This window comes from Manis pentadactyla, chromosome 7 (genome assembly GCF_030020395.1).
Source record: "Manis pentadactyla isolate mManPen7 chromosome 7, mManPen7.hap1, whole genome shotgun sequence".
Lineage (NCBI taxonomy): Eukaryota > Metazoa > Chordata > Mammalia > Pholidota > Manidae > Manis > Manis pentadactyla.
The window spans coordinates 10,868,220-10,888,540 of record NC_080025.1 but is presented as its reverse complement, the minus strand read 5'-3'; the positions used below and the strand labels follow the sequence as shown (position 1 = coordinate 10,888,540).

The following is a 20,321-nucleotide window of genomic DNA, read 5'->3' as shown; positions in this document are numbered from 1 at the left end:
TCAAGTAGTTCAAACTTAGCTGCACATAGGTTCTCCATGCAATTATTTTCCTGCTAATAATTATTTTACTACAACAAAAAAATATTTTCTGAAATCTAATGGTATTATTTCATTAGTAAAATCCCAACTGGTCTAACACAATGAACAACTAAATCTGTTTGCAGTGTTTATTTCTTTAACCCATAATCAATGTTACTGAAACCATCAAAAGAGGATTCAGAGCAATTTTCCTAAACTTAGTAACACAGTAGCATGATGATTTCTAATAAGAACTCTCCTGCTTTTAACATTAATCATAACAATACTACTGAAATTGTATTTACAAAGATCAAATAAACTTGATTTTGGAAAGGAGGAAAAAGTATTCTCAAATAATTCATCACAGACATGCAAGAGCCCTCAAGCATTTGGGTATGCCAGTATGTCACACTATGTGAATAACCAGCCATCTTCAGGTAGAGAGCCCTAGAGATACGGTTGCTTACGCTGTAAGAGTGACCTGTGTAATAGCTTAGAGAAGTATTCAATAAACACAGATTATAATGAAAGGTTTACTGACCTCAGGACAGATTGGTATGGTTATAAAGCAATAAAATTAGATTAGTTCTAGGTCATTTGAAAACATCTGCCTTAAAGTGAAAAAATCATGGAAATATACAATTAATTGGCTACATATGTTTCAGGGCTGCATAAGAGTTTAATTGGTTTTAAAATAAGTAGAAAAGTTCACACATTTTGTTCTTTATCTATGTGGATTTGCGTGTTTGTGTGCATTCAACTGTAAGGTATTTTAACCGAATGCTCTTACTAATGTTTTGTCTCATCCGCATGCATCATCCAACCTCCACAATGCTCAGTGCTGTGTTGAGGATGGAGAGGCATGCTTACGGATGGTGAGCTCAACCTCTGTGAACTAAACTGATTTAATTCAATTAGACTATGTCCAGGGTGCATGTTATAAAAACATATATATACAAAAGAAGTAATATATATGACCATCTCCAACAAGAATCTTAAAATACCACTGTGGATATAAAATACTCAGATATAAAGCAATCAAAAGGAATAAATGATTAAGAAACCAAAAAGAGGCCAATGAAGTACTAAGATTAGAGTAGGGAGAATCCAGTGGTTGAACATGTTTTTCTGATGCTTCACAGGTATTTGATTCTCCTAAAATAGACTTCCATATATTTAAGTCCAAACAGTTGAATTCCTTTTGTTAATCACGTTACCCTGGAAACATTTATTCACTAGAGGATATCCCTGACTAAGTCTGAAAACCAGTTCCTTATGTCAAAGAACATTCACTTCAAATCCCTCATGCAGAACAGGGTAACAATGTTCTGATCACCTAAGTCCGACTGTAAGAGCAAACGCACCCTGCACATTTATTTTACTCTGACTCCTACTGGTACCTTCTGAGATAGAGATCTCTGTGGGCAAACTGGCATGCCCACTAGTCAGGCACTTCTAATCATCTTCTATGCCCTCTGACATAACAGAGTGATTTTCAGAAATAAAGGAAGATAGAGATTTCACCGAAATAAGGTCCCTGGTCCCTGTAGACATCAGTTTTCCAAGTAAATACACACTCAATAGCTAATTACTATCACGTGAATGGAAGTCTTTTACTGTCTTACAAACAAGCGATGTTCACAGGGGACTGACTATGTGCTTTAACAGGATGTCTTTCCACTTTTCACAGAGCCAGATAACAGTGAATGGGAACTCTGGAGGTGCTGTGAGCCCAATGAGTTACTACCAGAGGCCGTTTTCCCCCTCAGCCTACTCTCTACCAGGCTCACTCAATTCCAGCATTATCATGCAGCATGGCCGGTCTCTTGGTAAGTCATGATACGCATGATTTTCATGACAATTTCAATATAGCAAGTACAAACCACATGAGAAAAACATCAAAGTAATTTTTCAAAAAAGGAGGCCAAACATTCAATACTCCATTATTTAATGATCCTACATGAGAGTAGAAATCAGGGCAGAGGACTCACTATTTGCAGAAAATAGGCACCCAGTTATTCCAGGATAATGACAAATCTGCATCTGAGACTGCAGAAGGCCATTAGGCCTTCGGGGTGGCGGGGTAGAAAGAAAAAGACATTCAGTTAGGTGGAGAGGTCACACCACCAGGACGACATCCATGCTGTGCATTTCCATGGGTGGCAAATACCATCCATGTTCACGGCAGCCTATCTGTGGAAAAGCTTTCATTTCAGGAAACTCTTTTGGAATATGTAAGGAAGATTTGTTTAACAGTTAAAACAGTCTGACAAGGAGACAGGCTGCCTCACAAAGTAGTAAACAGTAAACTACTGCCTCACAAAGTACTAAACTACTATTCAAACTGGGGCCAGAAGACCCTCAGTCAGGGATGCGAGTGCCTGGACCCTTTGGGAATTAAGAATTAGATGAAACAGAGAGCTCTCCTCCAGAAAAAAATGAACATTTGAACATTCATCAAAAATGTCAAGCATATAATTTCATGGGGCTCATGAACTCTTTAAATAAAGCCTCCCAGAAATGAAGCTGTGCTATATATAATGATAGAAATACATCCGGTGGCAATTACACAGGACAGTTTTGAAAATAATGTAATAAGTATTTCTTAGTTTTAAAAAATGTAAAATATACATACATATTAAAAAACAGATCAATTCAAACTGAAAAAGGTCCCATGATGTGGAGCAACTAGAAGGACAGCAGGCACAGGGAGGAAGGCAGAGGAGCGTGACTGCAGCACACCTCTCAGCAAAGCAGGAGAGGAGTGATTCTCTGGCCACCACCAGCCAGCAACACAGAAAGAGGCTCAGGCACAGGGCTTTAAGTCCCCTCTGACAACAGACAGCACCTCCTCTTCCCTAATGCTGTGTATGGAAAGAACACGACGCTCTTAGTTTACCTGGGACATTCAGCATGTGCACTGTAGAACTCAACTTCTGGGGCCAACAAAACCTCCGTAAGACTTCCATGCAGCCATGAGACTCATTAAACAGTCTGAATATACCCATGCCTCCTCTAAGGCTGCTCCTGAGAGCATCTGGGAATGTTATGATGATGTCCTCCTAAAGTGTAAGGAAGTAGTACATCCTTGTGCCAAAATGCTGCCCTTCACCAGTCCATGGTGCAGTATTGTAAGGGAGTCTTGTATCTAGGTGTTGTATCATAGAAAGCTATGCGTTGTCACACGTCTGTAGCAAAACTCTAAAAATGATTCTAGCCATAATATTTTCCCAAGTAATTATTACCAAACTCTGACTCTGTCTCTATTGCTTGTCTTAATGAACACTATTTTGTCCTTCCCACACCAACAAAGAGAATCTGTAAATACTTGAATGTAGACAGGCTTTTATAGTATAACAAGCCAATGGGTAGATTTTACATATGAACTATACTGCATGGAAATTCCCTATATAAACTTTGAATAAATCCCAATAGGCCAGTGCTGAGACGGGTCTTGAGGAGAATATATAAACCTATCCTGCCCTAGAGAAACATATTTCATTGAGGACAAAAGACTGTAAAAATGAGTTAATTGACCATATACAAGCCTAATAAAATAAAAGGCTACCTTGAATTATTATATAAGCTATACATTCATAGACTCTTATGAGAAATATATGAAGATAGAGTTAATGCTGTTTGCTTAAGCTGGGACTTTGCACATACTTGTTTGATAGAAATACTAGCATCAAGGTTGCCCCCTCAAATCCTTTTTGGAATTAAATGGTGAAAATCAGGAGTCAAACATCACATTGTGCCTTAATTTGGAGTTGCCTGAAAAAGATCTTAGTTTCACATACAATGACACACAGTTTTATTCCTAGCTTTATTCATTCTTCATCAGAAGTGGGTTGAAAATGCTTTTCTGTTGCAAATTAAACTGAAAATAGCCATAACAATAGTTATAGTGGTTACAAATGTTTCATGGATTTTAGCTTACAGGGGTCTCATCTCTCCTCAGCCTTACAATGATGACTTAAATTTTTCTTAATGCTACTTATGAAGTTTTATATAAATTTGCTACAAAACACAGTCATATCTCTTGAAATATATGTATATAATCAATCAGTGCTAGCCTGAAACATTAGGACTTTTTCATAGCCATAAAAAAAAGACCTTTCTGAATGACAGATTTAACAAACCATGGCAAAGAATCATTCTTTGCCACCAAAATTTTGAAATTTATTGTGAAAAAACCCCAGGGAGTCATATAACCAACTGTACCAGATGAATGGTAATGTTGATTTTCACAAATATCTGTGAACTGAGAGTAAGTAGAATATAGTACATATATTTCATCTGTTTCTTATGAAAGTTATACAAAAAGGTATACAGATGGCATGAAGATGTGAACATGATAAACCTAATTTCTATACTTAGGGCAATTTTTATACTCAAGGGGCAAGAAATCATGGAGTTTGGTACTTTCAAGTGAACGCAAAGATATTATGGCCATTATGGCTACTTAAATGAAAATTAATACTGATAATTTAAAATAATTTATTCATAAGCCTTCACATCCAAGTATGTTTTGATGAGCAGACTTTTTAAATGTGATTTTTGTTTTCTCTTTATTTTTATGAAGTCACTGTTGTGGGCTCAACAGTCATATCTTCTGTCCTAAGAGTATATTTCAGTACTTTAAATAATGGTTGCCAGTAATTTCCTACACATAGTGTTAATGTAAATTATGACCTGAGGGAAATTACTGACTATGTCTTAGCTTCTGCCCCTCATCTATAAAACGGGTCCCCCAACCTTGGTCACAATTACGAGGAGGAGGAGGTGAAGCAATGCATGTAAAGGACTTTATTAGCACCGTGGCTGCCACGTAGTCACACAGGTTTTCAACAAATGTTATTCTTCCCTTCCCTTCTTCGTAAAATGGTGAAGGTCCTGTTACAGGTTTGTTCGATACACCTACGTGTTAACAAGAGTGGCTCAGTTGTAAGGTAATGAGTTAAAAAGAGATAGTGCTGGAAATATAGACTTTACATTACAGTCAGCATAAATATACAAGAGACACCATTAATTTAGGATTCCCTGTGTATCAAATATATTTCACCAATTTTCTCCACAGATTCCACAGAGACATATCCACAGCATGCACAATCACTGGATGGCACCATGGGCGGCTCCATACCACTGTACAGATCCTCAGAGGAAGAGAAGAGGGTGACAGTCATCAAGGCCCCGCATTACCCAGGGATCGGGCCCGTGGACGAATCCGGAATCCCCACGGCAATTAGAACGGTAGGGAATGCCAGTGAGCGCGGCGATCCCAGGCTGCGCCCAGACTACAAAGGATGGATTGTCCATGGCTTTGTGCATTCCTATGGTCTTATATAATAAGGATTGCCCTCTGTGCCATCTGAGTTCTCATGAATATTATGCTGTGTGTGGCAGAGAAAGAGAACTGTCAATTGCAGATAATCATACATTTTGTTTCTCCACTTTAATTAAAAATCATGAAAGTTGTGATTTTGCTAAATGATAAAGGTACATTTTTTTTTGTTTCACGTTTTACCCAGGAGTGTTAGGGCAGCAGAGAAAAAAAGAGAAGGAACAAGAAAGTATGAATTTTTTGGCTGCATTGAATTCCCACGTGCAATGCAGATAAACCAGTGATGTGTTTCTCGAAATGAAAGTGTGTTAACACCAGGAGATTGGGAGCTGTGAATTGGGAGTTGGGACATGAGACGATCTGAGGAAGGAAGCTAATGCTATGGAAAGGAAAAACTGAAGAAAAGTATGCCTTTTAGTGTCCCTTTTCAGCTACGCCTGCTGAGAGCCCTCTGGGGATGATTAAGTGAAAGCGTTTGATTTTTTTCTTTGGTCTTTAAACTCTGCCAAAGCATTGCTCAGTGTGTCAGGGCAGCCCCTTCTGGCAAAGCTCAGCAGCAGCAGAGGCAGCTATTGAAAGCCTGGGCCGGCAGCTGTGCACCGTCCCAGTCACTGGAGGAGGAGGTCTGTGCTAACCGGCCAGGAGGAGGACAGGGGCAGCCAGGATGCGAGCTGCAGCACCTCCGCAGGTGACCCGGGGTGGGGCGGGGGGTGCGAGAATGCAGCTCAGGCTGCAGCCACCTGCCTGCAACACCCACAGACGGGGCTGGGAGGTTGGTTGCCAGGAGTGGTTTCCTTGGAATGCAAACCTGGGGGGCTGAACACAATAGTGCAGAGAGGGAAAGAGTGGGGAAGAGATCAGAAAAAAGCAGTGCTAAGACTGGAAGCCCTCAGAACGAAAGACAAAGGGTGGGTGGGGGTTTCTTCTCTCCTTTTATTTGCATTTCTTATATGGGGACTGTGTGTTCTGTATTCAGAGAGACTTAAAAACCTGATTATTCCCAAGCACCTGTATTAGAAGTGGAAGCAAAAAAAGTCAGCAGTTGCTGGGGTTTTAGACTTGTTAGATTCTGGGAACACTGGATGTGACTAATTATAAAGTCCTAAAAATCTCTGAAATTGGTGACTGTCATATTTAAGTGACAGAGAAAGTTGAGGGATTGTGCCTACACTCTACTCTTATGGTGACTACATGTTTCTGGTGACAGTGTTTTGTCATTTGTTTCCCTTTTAAGGTTTCTGACTCAAACTGGTTAAGTTGGAAATTTTCTCCTAGCAATGTAGGGATACAGCATCAGACAAATAGGATGTCATTGGTTCTGTATAACTGACGCTTGAGGCATAGTATATACAAAAATTAGGAGATCCTAGCTTCCATGCAGTTAAAGATTCTGTCTGAAAGGATTTTTCTGAGACCTCTGATGTGTTTTGACATCAACAAATGATATATTAAAATGAATATGTAAAGCTGGACTTTATCCATAAGACATAATTTTCTTAAATAGTAAAGCCTTTCTTATTAATTTTTAAAAGCAAAATAACAGAGAAGCTGTAGATGGTGACAATCAAATAACATTACAATTTTTATATTGCTTACTCATCTACTGCCAAATCAAAAGCGGGTTTAGATATGCATAAGCAAACACCACACTAAACATTCAATACTAGTTTCTTTTCTATAAAATACAAGCAACCCAGAAGTTCCTTAAAAGGAATCGTAATTTTTATGTACCGCTGTGTTCTTATTCAGGCTGTTAAAACTTCACAAAGAAGGTACAGGTCTCTGAAGATGGATGTGCATTTCCTATTTTTCAGCCTTGCTGAGCACATCCCCAAGTATAGCTGTGTTTATAAATGTTGAGTCAGGCCCTCTGTGAGCCACAGCAGGCCCAAGAAGCTCTGAGGTTGTTTTCCTTTCTCATCTGTGTAGAAAGTAATGATGATCAGACTCAAATTGCTTCACATGGACTTTCTGCTCAGTGTATACACGGAAGGCAGAACTGTCCCAATGTATCATGTTTTAGGCTTACTGTAGACAACCAGCCAATACCAAAGAAATAGAATTTTGTAAAGTGAAATAGAAACTTTAGAAAGCCAGAAGTCAACAAACAAACCATTAAGTTACTTGAGCGGAGGTAAACAGCTCCCAGACTGCCCTGTCTCCCGTGACCTGGGGCTTCTGTTAGCCCTTTACTGCCATCCTTAAACACAACAACAAAAATCACTAGGGTTCCGATCCCATGAGACTGTCTAACTAAAGCCGTATAGTTAAGTGAAATACAAGATCCTTTTCTTCTAATTCAAATATAATGCTGTTTGAGCATTTTCAAAGCTGGCAAGGGGCAAAAACAGAGTAACCATAAACTGGTATACAGAAAATATTTATCTTTTCCTTTTTGGAAATCTCTGTGATTTCCAAATGTGATCTTTGTGAACTATAGGTATGAAAAATTCAGGTATATTCAGCCAAGGTTATAGAAAACAACTGCATAGTGAATTACTAGTAGTTACTAACCATGTAAAATAATTTGAAGGACACATGCAGAAGTCAGCTTCTTTAAATTCGAGCAGACTTCTATTTACTTAATCTCAGTAGAGCCATAACAATCACCATGATGACATTTATAAAAGGAATTTCAAATGCTTAGAGTACTTCTTTTAGAAAGGGACTTGGAGTTTTAGCATTCCCTTTTACCAGTTTCCTAGTCCTCTTTGCCAACCAACTGGGCAATTCCTGGCATCTCTGCACTCACCATATAAAGCTAGCAGATGGCAGAACTGAGATCCTGCCTGATATGTGCCCTCCAGCAAGTGAAGAAAAAACTACTGTGTGTCAAGATACATTGCCATATACAGAGATAGAACTTACTTAGTAGGCCTCCTTGTTGCCATTGGCTGTGTCTAAGTAAGGCTGGGAAACATTGTTGCACAGTTATGTCTTATTTTCTGTTCTAAGTACTGTAAAGGAAATAAAGCTTAATGAAAAAGAAATTGATCTTTTATGAAAATCAATGTCTGCTGAAGCTAGTTTAAACCTAGGGAGTAATAGCTAGGCTCCTACCCCTCCTCCCACCAATTCCCACCACTTGAACGTAAGGTCAGTCAACAATCCCCTCCACATTTCCACTGTAGAAAGAGCCTAGAGTGAAGGAAGAGGTGATTCACAACAAACTCAAGTAGCCCTTACTGCTAGTCTGCAGTTGTGGTGATTATCAGAATCATATATATTTCTTAGAGACCAAAATAAACTTGGATACAGCTGCAAACCTTCAATTTCCAGATGAAAAATGGAATGACTACATTTCTAAGAGAAAAATTAGGATAGAAAATCTAAATCAAAGCCCAGTCTAACAAGTACAACAATACTTCTGTGGCAATCCTAATAGAATATTTTATATCAAGTGAATTCTCTCAGGAAATCTGGTATATTCAGTAACTGTACACAGAATGGTTGACTTTCTTGCCTGAGGAGCTCTGGAAATGTTGAGATAAAGATCCTGCCAAGCAAAAACTTTAATAATGATTATAAAGGTATATGTCTACTTTCTCAGGTGTACAATAAGGTAGAGTTCCACCTAATAACTAGGATTCATTATCTTTTCCTGTAAGTATCTGAAGTTTCCTACTTTATTATTTATTGAGCAAGTCTTATAATCTAGGCATTGTTCTAGACTTTTCTTGTATACATTGTCTCATTTAATTTCCATAGCAATCATATGATGTAATTATTTCATTTTGGAAAGGACAAAACTGGGCCTCTAAAAGCTTGCCTAAATTGCCCAAATTCATAATGCTAGTAAGTATGAAACAGTAATTAAAGGAGACAAATTTGAACCGAGGTTGATCTGACATTAAGCTCATCTCTCCACTGCAGCCCACTGTTTCTGTCAAGTCAGAAGCCTGGGCTGAATGAGGAGCTTCTACTCCTAAGGAGTTTATAATTTAGCATAGCACATGTTGCATGCATTTTGTTATCATAAAAAATTTCAAAACAATACCTATATTATTAGATTTCTCTCTAGGACTTTGGATCATGTACTACATTTAGTATTTTAGTAACGTGGACAAGTAAATACCAATTTTTTTATTTCTCTAACTCCAAGCTGATCAGAATACTGTTTTAGTCTAAATATTCCCTAGTTAATTCTAAAAATAATGTCTTAAACAGAACACTCACTAAAAAGCCTTTAAGGATAATGATAATTATCACCAAGAGGCATTAAGCAAACTATCACACCATAACTTTTACTCCATGAATTTTATATAAATATGTTTGTGCAAATATCAAACTACCTAGTGCTGGACACAACTGTATAATAATTAAAAAATAAAACCATAGCATACAGCATATAGTGTTCCAATTCAGTCTAAACTCAAACAAGGAGTAATATATGTACAAACCACATGCATAACTGGCTAAATTAGTGCTGCTGTCATCATGAAATTGATGTTTTATCACAGAACAGAAATGTGCTATTTAAAAGGATAAAGAAAGAAAAACATTGGGAACAATGTTTTTCCGGAGCCAGTTTTGTAACTATGGGACTCTCTTTTTAGACGGTTGACAGACCGAAGGACTGGTACAAGACGATGTTTAAGCAGATTCACATGGTGCACAAGCCGGGTATGTACGTGGTTCTGTTCTCTGGTGGGATCCTTGCAGGCTGAAAGATGCATGTGTATACTCCTCTTTTGTTTAGTTTTGGTCCACAGAGAATATCGAGTCCCTGGCAAACGTAATGGTCTCTTTCCCTTTCAATGTTCCTCTTTGTTCTCCTCACAACTCCCTCAAAAAACAGACACCTGCACTCCTGCCCCTCCCTGAGCTGCCAGGTCACCCTGGAGGGGTCCCAGGCTCTGGTCCATCCCTTCGTCCTTCACTCCCTGTGGTCTACACCCATGTGGTGTGTCCTCGGCTTAGACAGACTCGTTATTTTTCTGTCCACATATCTGCTGCTTATCTCGATGGTGAGCTTAGGTAGGTCTCACTGAGTTGATAGAGATCTTCAAACCCGTTCCTGAAGGAAATTCATGATCCAGGCGAGAAGGCTGCCTGGGACGTGAGGAAAAGGGACGGACCTTGTGAGGAGGAGAGCAAATATGTCACAGACAAAAGAGGTCCACCTGCAGAGCCCCAGCCCAGAAACAATATTTGAAAGCCAAAAAAGTGGTAGTATGAACTAGGCAAAATACATGTGTTTTTCACAAACTCCTGTTGTTTCTTTGAAGCTCTGCTGTCTTGTTGCGATTTGGTGACCGAATCTGTATTACCATAATATTTATGTTTTGTTTCCAGATGATGACACAGACATCTATAATACTCCTTATACATATAACGCAGGTAGGCCGGGTTTCCTTGCTCGCCATCAATACTGTTTGCCCTGCAATGCTTGCAAAAGCATCAGGTTGTTTTTGGACTGCTGTTGGGAGAGCACATTTTCAGTTCATACAATCAGGAGGATGCTTTTTTGCTTTTCTCAGAGCATGCGTAACAAAAGGATTGATCTTTTCTCATGAAATGAGGACTAATCCTGTTTTATCTCATTCATTCCCACTGTCAGTTTATTCTCTATTCAGGAATGTTTAACCAAAATGTGAAGGACAGCGTGAAAGAACATACTGTAACAGGGGGTACAAAATAAGATAAAGATCTCCTTTTATCAGGAGAGTGAGTGATTACAGTTATGTAAGACCTTCCAGATACACTTCACAGAAAAACAAGTCAAGCAAAGAATTCTGTGACCTTGTCCATGCTTCTGTTCCAAAATGCAACCATTCATTGAAGGATTTTTAAAAATCCCTCTTTGCTGCACCATTTTCCTGACTCAGAGTTGCCAACAGTCATAAAGGAACGACTTCAAGTCCAGACATTTCCACTTGAATTTGAGTGCCTTGGCATCTTGTGAAGCGGCTGCAGGGTGGAGTGAGGGACCCCTAAGAAATGTTTTTGTCATTGCTTTCTCCTAAATGTCACATCAGGGGGTTCCATACAGGGGGTCACATACAGGGGATCTCCCCATCACTGCTCAGCGCCAGACTCAGGACTGGGGACATGGTTGAAACAGGCAAAGTTCCTCCCTTAGAGCAGGCTGTTCGGCTAGACTGCTCACCTCCCCTCAGCAGCTGCAACCTCACACAGGGTCCCCTTGCCAGCCTGGCCTCAGAACTGCATGAACTTCTCCCCCGACACCCAAAGGCCAGCACTCAAGCCCTCTCCTGTAGGCTCCAGCTACTAGTCTTCAAAGACAAACAGCAAAAAAAAAAACGAGCAGAACAAGCTGAGCAAGCTGCAAAACCTCTGCTTTTCTGTAGGCGCTCTTCCTGAGGATAGTAGGAGGCCCCTAGGATGGTTCCTTCAGCTTTAAGCCTGGTCACAGTACTTCAAACTCCTCCTGTGTTTAGCCTTGTTAAAACACAAAACTCAACTGAGTAAATTTTAAAGATCTCACTGACTTTATTCAACAATTCATGAATTGGGCAGCATTCAATCTAGCAGACAGAAAGGAGCTTCAAGGGGCTGTACAAAACAGAAGACTTTTATGGGCAGAAGGGAGAGAGACAAGGAAGTTAACAGCAGGCAAAAATGTGGGTCAGTTATTGCAAGATTACTTTCCTTTAAGAAAGAGGATCTATCAGGCAGATGACTTGTACTGATCAGGCGATTCTTAACTGGCTGGTGTTAAGATTCCATTTCTGGCAGAGCCGAAACTATAATTAAGTTTCGGTTTGGTGACATGGGGCTTTGCATACTCGACTCCGTTTAGGGCCTACTGTCTTGATTTTAACAAGCTCTAAAGTTGAAGTCTAACTGTAGAATCAAGGCAAAACAGTAAGCGCAGACATGGTCTCTTCGTTGCCATGGTGATTAGCATGGACCTTCAGGAGAGACAGGTAAGTAAAACAGACTCAGCTCAAAGTCTGAGGTTGTGGGGAATTCAGAATTTTTGAATTATTTTTAATATTGAGGTTTTGTATCTATTAGTAACTAGTAATTTGGACAGTAGTTCTATATAACCTCTCAGAGCCCAAGAGAGAGTTTTACCATTTAATCAGTAGACAAAGTGACGGCAACTGGCTTCTTCCCTTTCTATTAGCCCTACATCCTCAGTTCCATGTCACACTTTTCTGCCTCCTTTTTTTTCCTGTGCCATTTCCGCTATCATCTTCCCCTGCCCACCCAAAGCAGTCCCTCAGGGCTCAACTCTAGCATCACTGGTTCCATAATATCTTCCATGACCAGCCCACCATCTCTTAAAATATTTAATGCCTAATATGTATTTTCCTCATTTGGCTTTTATCATATGTTACCAGTTATTTTCAACCATAATTCTATTTGTCTCATTTCTTCAGATGCACTATAAGCTTCCTGAGGATTAATGTTTCTTTAAGCCTTGCACAGCACATGTGTAACTTCCTCAATATTTTGTTTGATTGCAATTAACATATCAATTATCATATGTAAATCAGAGCTTTTAAAGTAATAGAAGATACTTGGGAACAGTTCTGTTAAGTATTCTTAATCTTCCTCTGAAACCTTAACTATGTTACTAGTTTATATTATCCAGGAGAAAATTTGCCAATTATCTGTAAGTTTATTCCTAGTACTGGTCTGAACTATTACTAATTCCAAAATAACTGTTGAAGATTTACCATAATCAATGCTTGTGGACAGGATACAATAATGGGAATATCTTAATAATGATTAATGAATCAATTGAGAACATACCACCCAGTGCAAGCATTATGAATATGCTTATGGATCACGATTTTGTTAAACGCATTGGGTATTTTGTGGAGTAAAGATAATTTAATACACTTTCAAATATTTGCTCCTGTTCTGTTTTGTTGTGTTTCATGATAGGCCTGTACAACTCACCCTACAGCACTCAATCACATCCTGCTGCGAAGACCCAGACCTACAGACCCCTCTCCAAAAGCCACTCGGATAATGGCACGGATATCTTCAAGGGTGCCTCCTCCCCGGTCCCACCTCCGCATGTTCCTCCTCCAGTCCCACCTTTTCGACCAAAAGATCGGACTGCAACAGAAAAGTAAGGCCTTTTCCCCCAATGTGGTCTATATTTAGCTCTTAGATAAAAATAAGGCCACATGGCATTCAGAAGACTTGGTGCTCACCTTACCAAGAAGACATATGTATAATCACATTAGTCAGTGCATATGCCAGGCTGACCCCCTCTATGCAGACTGTTGAAAAACACCTAAGTTAAATGTGAAGTAACATGAGCCCAGTCTCTCCTTTTGGACTGGTAAATGTACATAAGGAGACAAATAAATAGAAATAATTGGCACACACTACCTTTGGCATAGCAGGTCAGACTATGCAGTTAATTTTCAGTTTTCTCAGATTTGAAATGTTAGGTCTGTTAATTTAAGATTTCCACTCTGATATGCACAGGTATCTTTTTGAAAGCCAGGAAAGGTATTCATAAATCATAAATAAGGCATTAGTTACAAGTATCTATCTGTAACTCATTTCTACCAGCTTCTTGAGATGATACTAATTTTCATTTCCCCACCAAAATATTTTTATGGAAACTATTTACACAAAAATTAAAATTTATAAACATATTTTTACTGTGCCACTTTCTATTAAGATCATGACTGATAATCCTACTTTTAGATAAACTTTGAGTGCTCACTATGAGATAAGCACAAGGCTAAGCACTTTTCCTGTATTTTATAATTTAATTCTGAGCATACCCAATGAGATATGTTCTATTTTAAACCCATTTTAGAGAGAAAGAAACTGTGGTTTAGAAAATTAGAGTAACTTGCTCAGCTCATGCAGCTAGTCTGTCCAAGCCAGGATTCAAACTCAGCTCTGACTAAAGCCATAGCTCATGTTATACTAGCAATTAATAAGGATATAAGAATTATTCAGCATTAACACTGGCTATCAATCATCCATCTATCATACCCATCTCAGAAATATTATATTCAATACCCCATTGTATCATTAAGAGTTACTGATGATCATATAGGGTATAAGATGCCGTGAAAATAGACACACATTATGTGTGAAGAGATTCTCATTTTAATACCCATCTCTCCTAATGATGAAGTATGTGTTTGTAAGTGTGGTATCTTAAAGTCGGGAAATAATTGTCTAGACACAAATGGTGTATCTGCCATTAAAAAAGAACCAAAGTTAACTCAGATTTAAATGTATTATTTGTCCTATGTGCTTAGTAAAAAGAAATCTCCCATTATGAAATATGATACTCTAAACATACTTAGATGGCTTTCACATGCATTGTCTCATGTGATCCTCAGCATACCTTTGCTGAGTAATACTCACCAGCTGACTGGTAAGCCAGGACTGGCCCCTAACTCTCCGGTCTCATAAAGCACTTCTATTTCCAACATGCCATGGAGTCTGAATTTTATCACATTCTATGGGTCAGAATTGCTCCCATCTCTAGTCAGAAATTCCTTTTTCCTCAAACATGATTCTCCCAAAGGCCTTCTTTGGCCCCAGCTACCCAAAAAAGCTTTACTTGATTAAGTCCTTCCTTGATCACCTCTTGAAGGGTATTAGTTCAGGAAAAAGAGTTGATTCCAAGGTCTCCTATACAATGAGACAGATGTCTAACAAAGGCTTTTCAAGGGCAACACCCGAGGAGGGGCTCCTGCGCCCCACGGCTGGCTCCTGTGGATGGCAACCCACGTGACAGGTTTGCTTTTCACAGGCAGGCTGTGATGCCCTTGCAAGATAAACAAGATGAAACATGGCAAGTGCAGGACTCCTTGTCACCTTGGATCAAGGATGCCAGCTCCAGGAGTGGTGGGATAAACTCACAGAGCTTAATGGAGCATAACTGCCGCTTATTCTAAACACAAACATACACAGCTGCTGCTCGTGTATGACCCAAAGGTTTACCAGTAGATCACTGGGTGCAGGAGTACAAATGCCTTGTGTGAGTTACTGAGCCAGCAGGAGAAGAGTCTTTGTATGAAAAATAGATAAATAAATAGAGGAAAATATAATATGAAATAAAAGACATGGCTCTCTTTAAACCACTGATGGACAGTAACACAAAAATGTGGTATTTTTTGTAGGTTAACTTTTTATCCTGAGAGATGAAAAAAATTACTAAAAATGAACTTTGAAGACAAACAGTGAGTGGTTTTTATACAACTGCCTTCAACATAGAGAATTGTTTTAAGACATAATTTGTTATTCATTTCTAGGCATGATTGGGATCCTCCAGACAGGAAAGTGGACACGAGAAAATTTCGTTCTGAGCCAAAGAGTATTTTCGAATATGAACCTGGGAAGTCATCAATTCTGCAGCATGAAAGACCAGTAAGCACTTGTCATTGACAGAACGTCGGCTCTCTAGGCCTCCTGGGTTCCCAAATAGACCAGAATTTCATGTCATGTAGGAATTTCTGTCACAAGGGTAATTTATTTGGAATTATTTGGAAATCATGTTTATTCTGTATCATGACTTGTACATCTTGTCTGAGAACCGATGCATCTCTAATATACTACCCCAATCAACTAAATACAGGAGTCATTTGCATGTAACTACAGCTGTGCCTGATCATGGCCCTGAGTTTAATTTTTTTTAAAAAGAACAACACTTATAAATGCAACACTTAATTGCTAGTCTACATTGCTAATGAGAAAAAGCATTCATTAATCTCTCCAATACAAATGGTCCCACGCAGTTCCATCCCTTGGTTTCCATCCCAGTGGTTTAATATTTCTTTGGTTTAAGGGGAAATTTTCCAAATGCCTGTTTTTATAACAACTTGTTTTAATTGATTCTTGTTAAATCTCTCTCAGGTCACCAAGCCTCAAGCTTCCTGATTGATTGTCAATCTAATGGATCAAGAGTATATTTAAATTTGCAGTATTTTTTCCACTTACGTATTTTAATATATGCAAACAAAAAAGATACATACACTTGAAAATAACCACTTGCCTTTTCCAAGTGCAATTTAACAAATAGGCTGCTCCTTGTCCTTCTTTGTTTTTATTTCCCATCCTCCTTTCTGGGTCCTTTGCTTTCCCTCTGAGACCAGTGCCCTCAAGTCTCTTTGAAACTCTATAATTCCTCTGGATCTCTATCAAAACCTGCTTCTAGAGAAATAACTGATGTCATTTGTGATTTACTCACAACCTTGACTTAAAAAGAGAATTTCAGGTGTCTGTGATCAGGAAAAAGAGTTTTCTTAGTGCCTTCAAGAGTATTCAGGAAGCCACATTATTATATACAATGCAAGGCCAGACCTGAAATTTGATTGGAAACCTTTGCCTCACCACACCCAACATGAGTATCCTTGATTTAGTTTTTGAAACCCTGTATTTATGGTTATAATCTTGCAAAACATGCTCAAAACCTTATAATCATATAATTGATACATGATATTTATTCAAGCCTTCTTTGTCTTCCTCAAATAACTTATCTTTTAGAGTAACAGGACTTCACCAGAAAAATTGAAAGAAACAAAAGGAACAGCACTGAACTGTAGGCTCAGTGAAGATTTATTACCCATTTACTAAGTTACATGATTAACTATCATTTCAAAGTCATATACTTTGAAATTTCTAGGATGAGAATTAAATGACTTCTCATAATGTCACCACTGCCTGAAACTGAAAATAGCAAACAATTATGCAAAATAATGAGCCTCAGATTTGAGTGTAAATAAAACTTTAATGATCATTCTGACAATTTATGAGACTCTTAGAACGATGAATTGTATTGGTATACTTTTGTAGGTGTGGTGTCAGGAAACAGGATTGATTTTGGAAACTTCCCAATTGGGATATCTGTATTATTTACTCATTCAACAAATTTATTGAGCATCAGCTATGTGCCAGACATTGCATTAGGTGCTAGGGTCACAAGAGTGAACAAGACAGAGTCTCTACCTTGAGGAGCTTCAAGTCTATCATTTAATGACATGCTGGGCTAGCCCTGCAAGTACATGAAGTAGACCACCTCTATAGTTAAAACCAAGACACACCTACAGAATCTTCTCAAAAGCTCATTTACAGGCCCTGTCATTTATGGCTGAAATTCCCACATTACTCATGGGTTAAAGCTTTGAAGGCTTCTTGTTTAAAAGTAGCAATAACAGCAATAATAACAGTAACAGTAACTGTGGGTCTTTATTGAGCACTTACTATGTGCCAGACCTGTCATTAGTAATTTTGCCTTATCTGATATCATCTTCCCACAGCCCTATGACTGTATATATGGCATTCCCATTTTGCAGATAAGAGACTGAAGCACACATTCAGGGCCACACAGCTGCTGGGTGCTGGAGTGGGAAGCTGAGCCTAAGCAGTGCCATGCCTGGTGCACTTACCCACCACGACGCTGCCAGACCACCCAGGTTAGCTGAGGAGGAAACAGTTTAGCTAGTAGTCACGATCACCTGAGTGTATTTGATTATTCTGCAGTATAAATTAGTTTATTTACTAATTCATAATTAGAGGGCTTGATTTACATATCAAAAACATGGGCCCTGAGTAGTTAAGACAGGAGACTAGTATACATAACTAATTCAAAGAAGAACAGAAAGATCTACAGCATGGGTATTGCTGGAGATTTGGGTACTTATGGGTCTCTGCAGACACAGGAAAAGAGAAGTGGAAGGAACCTAGGAACTTGGGAGGAAATGAGAGCTTATATTCCTCCTAAAAAATTTTGTTGACAGCCAGCCTTACACCAAAGGATTTGAGCCAGTCATCTGCATCATTCTGGTAAGGCTTCTTATTATAGCACTAAACTAGTTCCTTTTTTCTTCCCCCCATCAACCATGAATTCATTCTGATTGCCTTTCTAAGTCAGAAAAAAAAAAAGTGCTTAGAGTACAGTGGTGTTGCAGGCTATATATTAACAGAGTGTCTTTGACACAACAAAGAAGATGAAGAGGCAGCTTGGTAAATGAGGGATGTAATAGCAAATGGACATTCAAGGATCTCAGATTTCTGTGAATGTGCTCTCATGTATTTCTGCTCCCAAGACAGCTGGTGAGCGTTGCTTTGTTCTTTTCATATTTAACTTTTGTAAATTATACACAGCAGCAAGGTAATTCCGTTGCTCTTCTGAATCCCTTAGACGTCTCCATCACCTGTACAGCTTCCCCATCTCGGATTCCCCTCTGCCCAGCAATCTCAAAGTCCCACCCCCTGTGAGAAATGCCACTGCCACTCCTCTCTTCTGGTCCACCATTGTCCACTGCCTGCATTGCAATGACAGCCACCTGATTCTTTTTCCCTAATTCACCAATCCTGTCTCCACACCACAGACAGGTCATCTTTCCAGAACCTTATGCTCGAAATTCTCTCTTGGCTCCCAGGTACCCTTAGAGCAAAATCTAAATTCTTGAATATAACTTAGAAAAAGCCCTTGTGGTTTGGCTGCTGCTGACGTCGTTAGTGTCGTGTCCCTCCCCGCCCCTCCTGCCTCATCACTATGTCCCAGCTATCCTGAGAGCTTCCAGTTCCTTCTTTCCTGGCCCTTTGCACAGGCTGGTCCCTCTGCCAAGGAAGCCCTCTCCACTACCTCTCTCCTCTAGGACCCCGTCTCAGTCTAGGCCTTGTCTCACTCCCACAGGGCCCCACCCCGACTCCTGGACACTGGGTGAAGAGCTCCCCCTGCTGGGTGCCCTGAGCACACCGCATTTTCCCCTCACCACACTGAATTGTAATGGTCTGTTTACTTGTCTGTGTCCCTCACTAGACTTTAAGCTCCTTGAAGGCAGGGACCATGTCTGGTGCACCAGTTGTATCCCCAACACCTAGCACAATGCCTGGCACATGGTAGGTTTTCAGTGAATGTTCAATGAATTAATAAGTGAATGAATGATTACAGGCCTTACCCTTGCAGTTAGTGGGTCACACTGGTGAGACAATCCCTGTTCTGTTGCTTGTCTGTGATGTCCGTACATTTCTAGTGACAAAAGATACAGTGGGTCTCCATCAAAGCACACATGAAGGATTCGTCGTACTGCTATTAGTAACTGTGGTTCACTAATTCCATGATTCCCTGGGGTGCCAGGGGTGTATAGGAGGCAGTACTGTTTGAATAAAACTCCTTCCCCAGACTGTGGTCAAAAGGATCCCCTTTTCCCTTACAAATCAATGGAATATGCATTGAAAGTAAAAGTGAATGCAACTTTTTGAAGGGCACAGATATTCATTTGTCCTTAAATTTAGAAATGCTGATTAAATGAACCAATATTTGATCTTCAGAATTCCTTTTCAATCCCAGGAGTTTTTTTTTTTAACTAACTTGAACCACAATTTACTCCATGAGACAATTAAACAAACGCTCTGCTAGGATTATATTAATACTTTCCATCCCATCTGGAGTGGATAAGTTTATAGGTGAGTCAAAATAAAACTAAAATAAATTTAAATAAAGCACTTATTTAGGATCTCTCTATGCTTGATAAAATAGAAAATAATAGGAAAATGGTACCTTTCTGTCCAGTAGCTAAGTTAGCACATAATAGAAAAGCAGAAATAACCATTGAAAACATTGTACAAAATAGAAATGTAATTTAAACCCTCAGTATAAAAACATCCTTATCCATGAAGATTGTCATTCAAAGCTTATGCTATAAAAATCTGGGGACCTTCATCTGACAGTTTGAACCATAAAGAATTACCCCAACTGACAATGTGTATAGCACTTATTGTGGAACCACAAAAAACATTAAACATACTAGCCAATGCCATTAAGGCTTTAAAATCTAATGAGCATAAATTTTAAATAAATAAATCACACTGACACTTCTGTTTGGAACAACGTATAGAAATTATATGCTGTAACAAGAATACTGAAAACAGTAGAATCTCTATAACTTCAAAAGCAACTAAATGCTTTTAAATTGCAGATAATATAAAAACTTCAAAATTGTTCATCCTTGGTTGCTTTTAAGTAAGAATGTGTGATTCATAGTTTTAGATTTTT

General features: G+C 39.0%; 1 protein-coding gene across 20 annotated transcripts in view; it reads left to right on the top strand.

Annotated features, from left to right (window-relative positions):
* The window catches only part of SORBS2 (sorbin and SH3 domain containing 2), a 187,947-nt gene that overhangs the window by 118,792 nt on the left and 48,834 nt on the right, over window positions 1-20,321 (top strand). For 16 of the 20 annotated variants that reach the window (XM_036894269.2, XM_057505097.1, XM_036894271.2 and 13 more), the window contains 6 exons: window positions 1,709-1,847; window positions 5,099-5,271; window positions 9,919-9,985; window positions 10,658-10,702; window positions 13,223-13,412; window positions 15,574-15,688. In XM_036894269.2, coding sequence (XP_036750164.2) covers window positions 1,709-1,847; window positions 5,099-5,271; window positions 9,919-9,985; window positions 10,658-10,702; window positions 13,223-13,412; window positions 15,574-15,688 — 729 coding nt within the window. The remainder of the gene's footprint in view (window positions 1-1,708; window positions 1,848-5,098; window positions 5,272-9,918; window positions 9,986-10,657; window positions 10,703-13,222; window positions 13,413-15,573; window positions 15,689-20,321) is intronic. The other 4 variants (XM_036894270.2, XM_036894268.2, XM_057505094.1 and 1 more) reach the window with 1 other exon arrangement.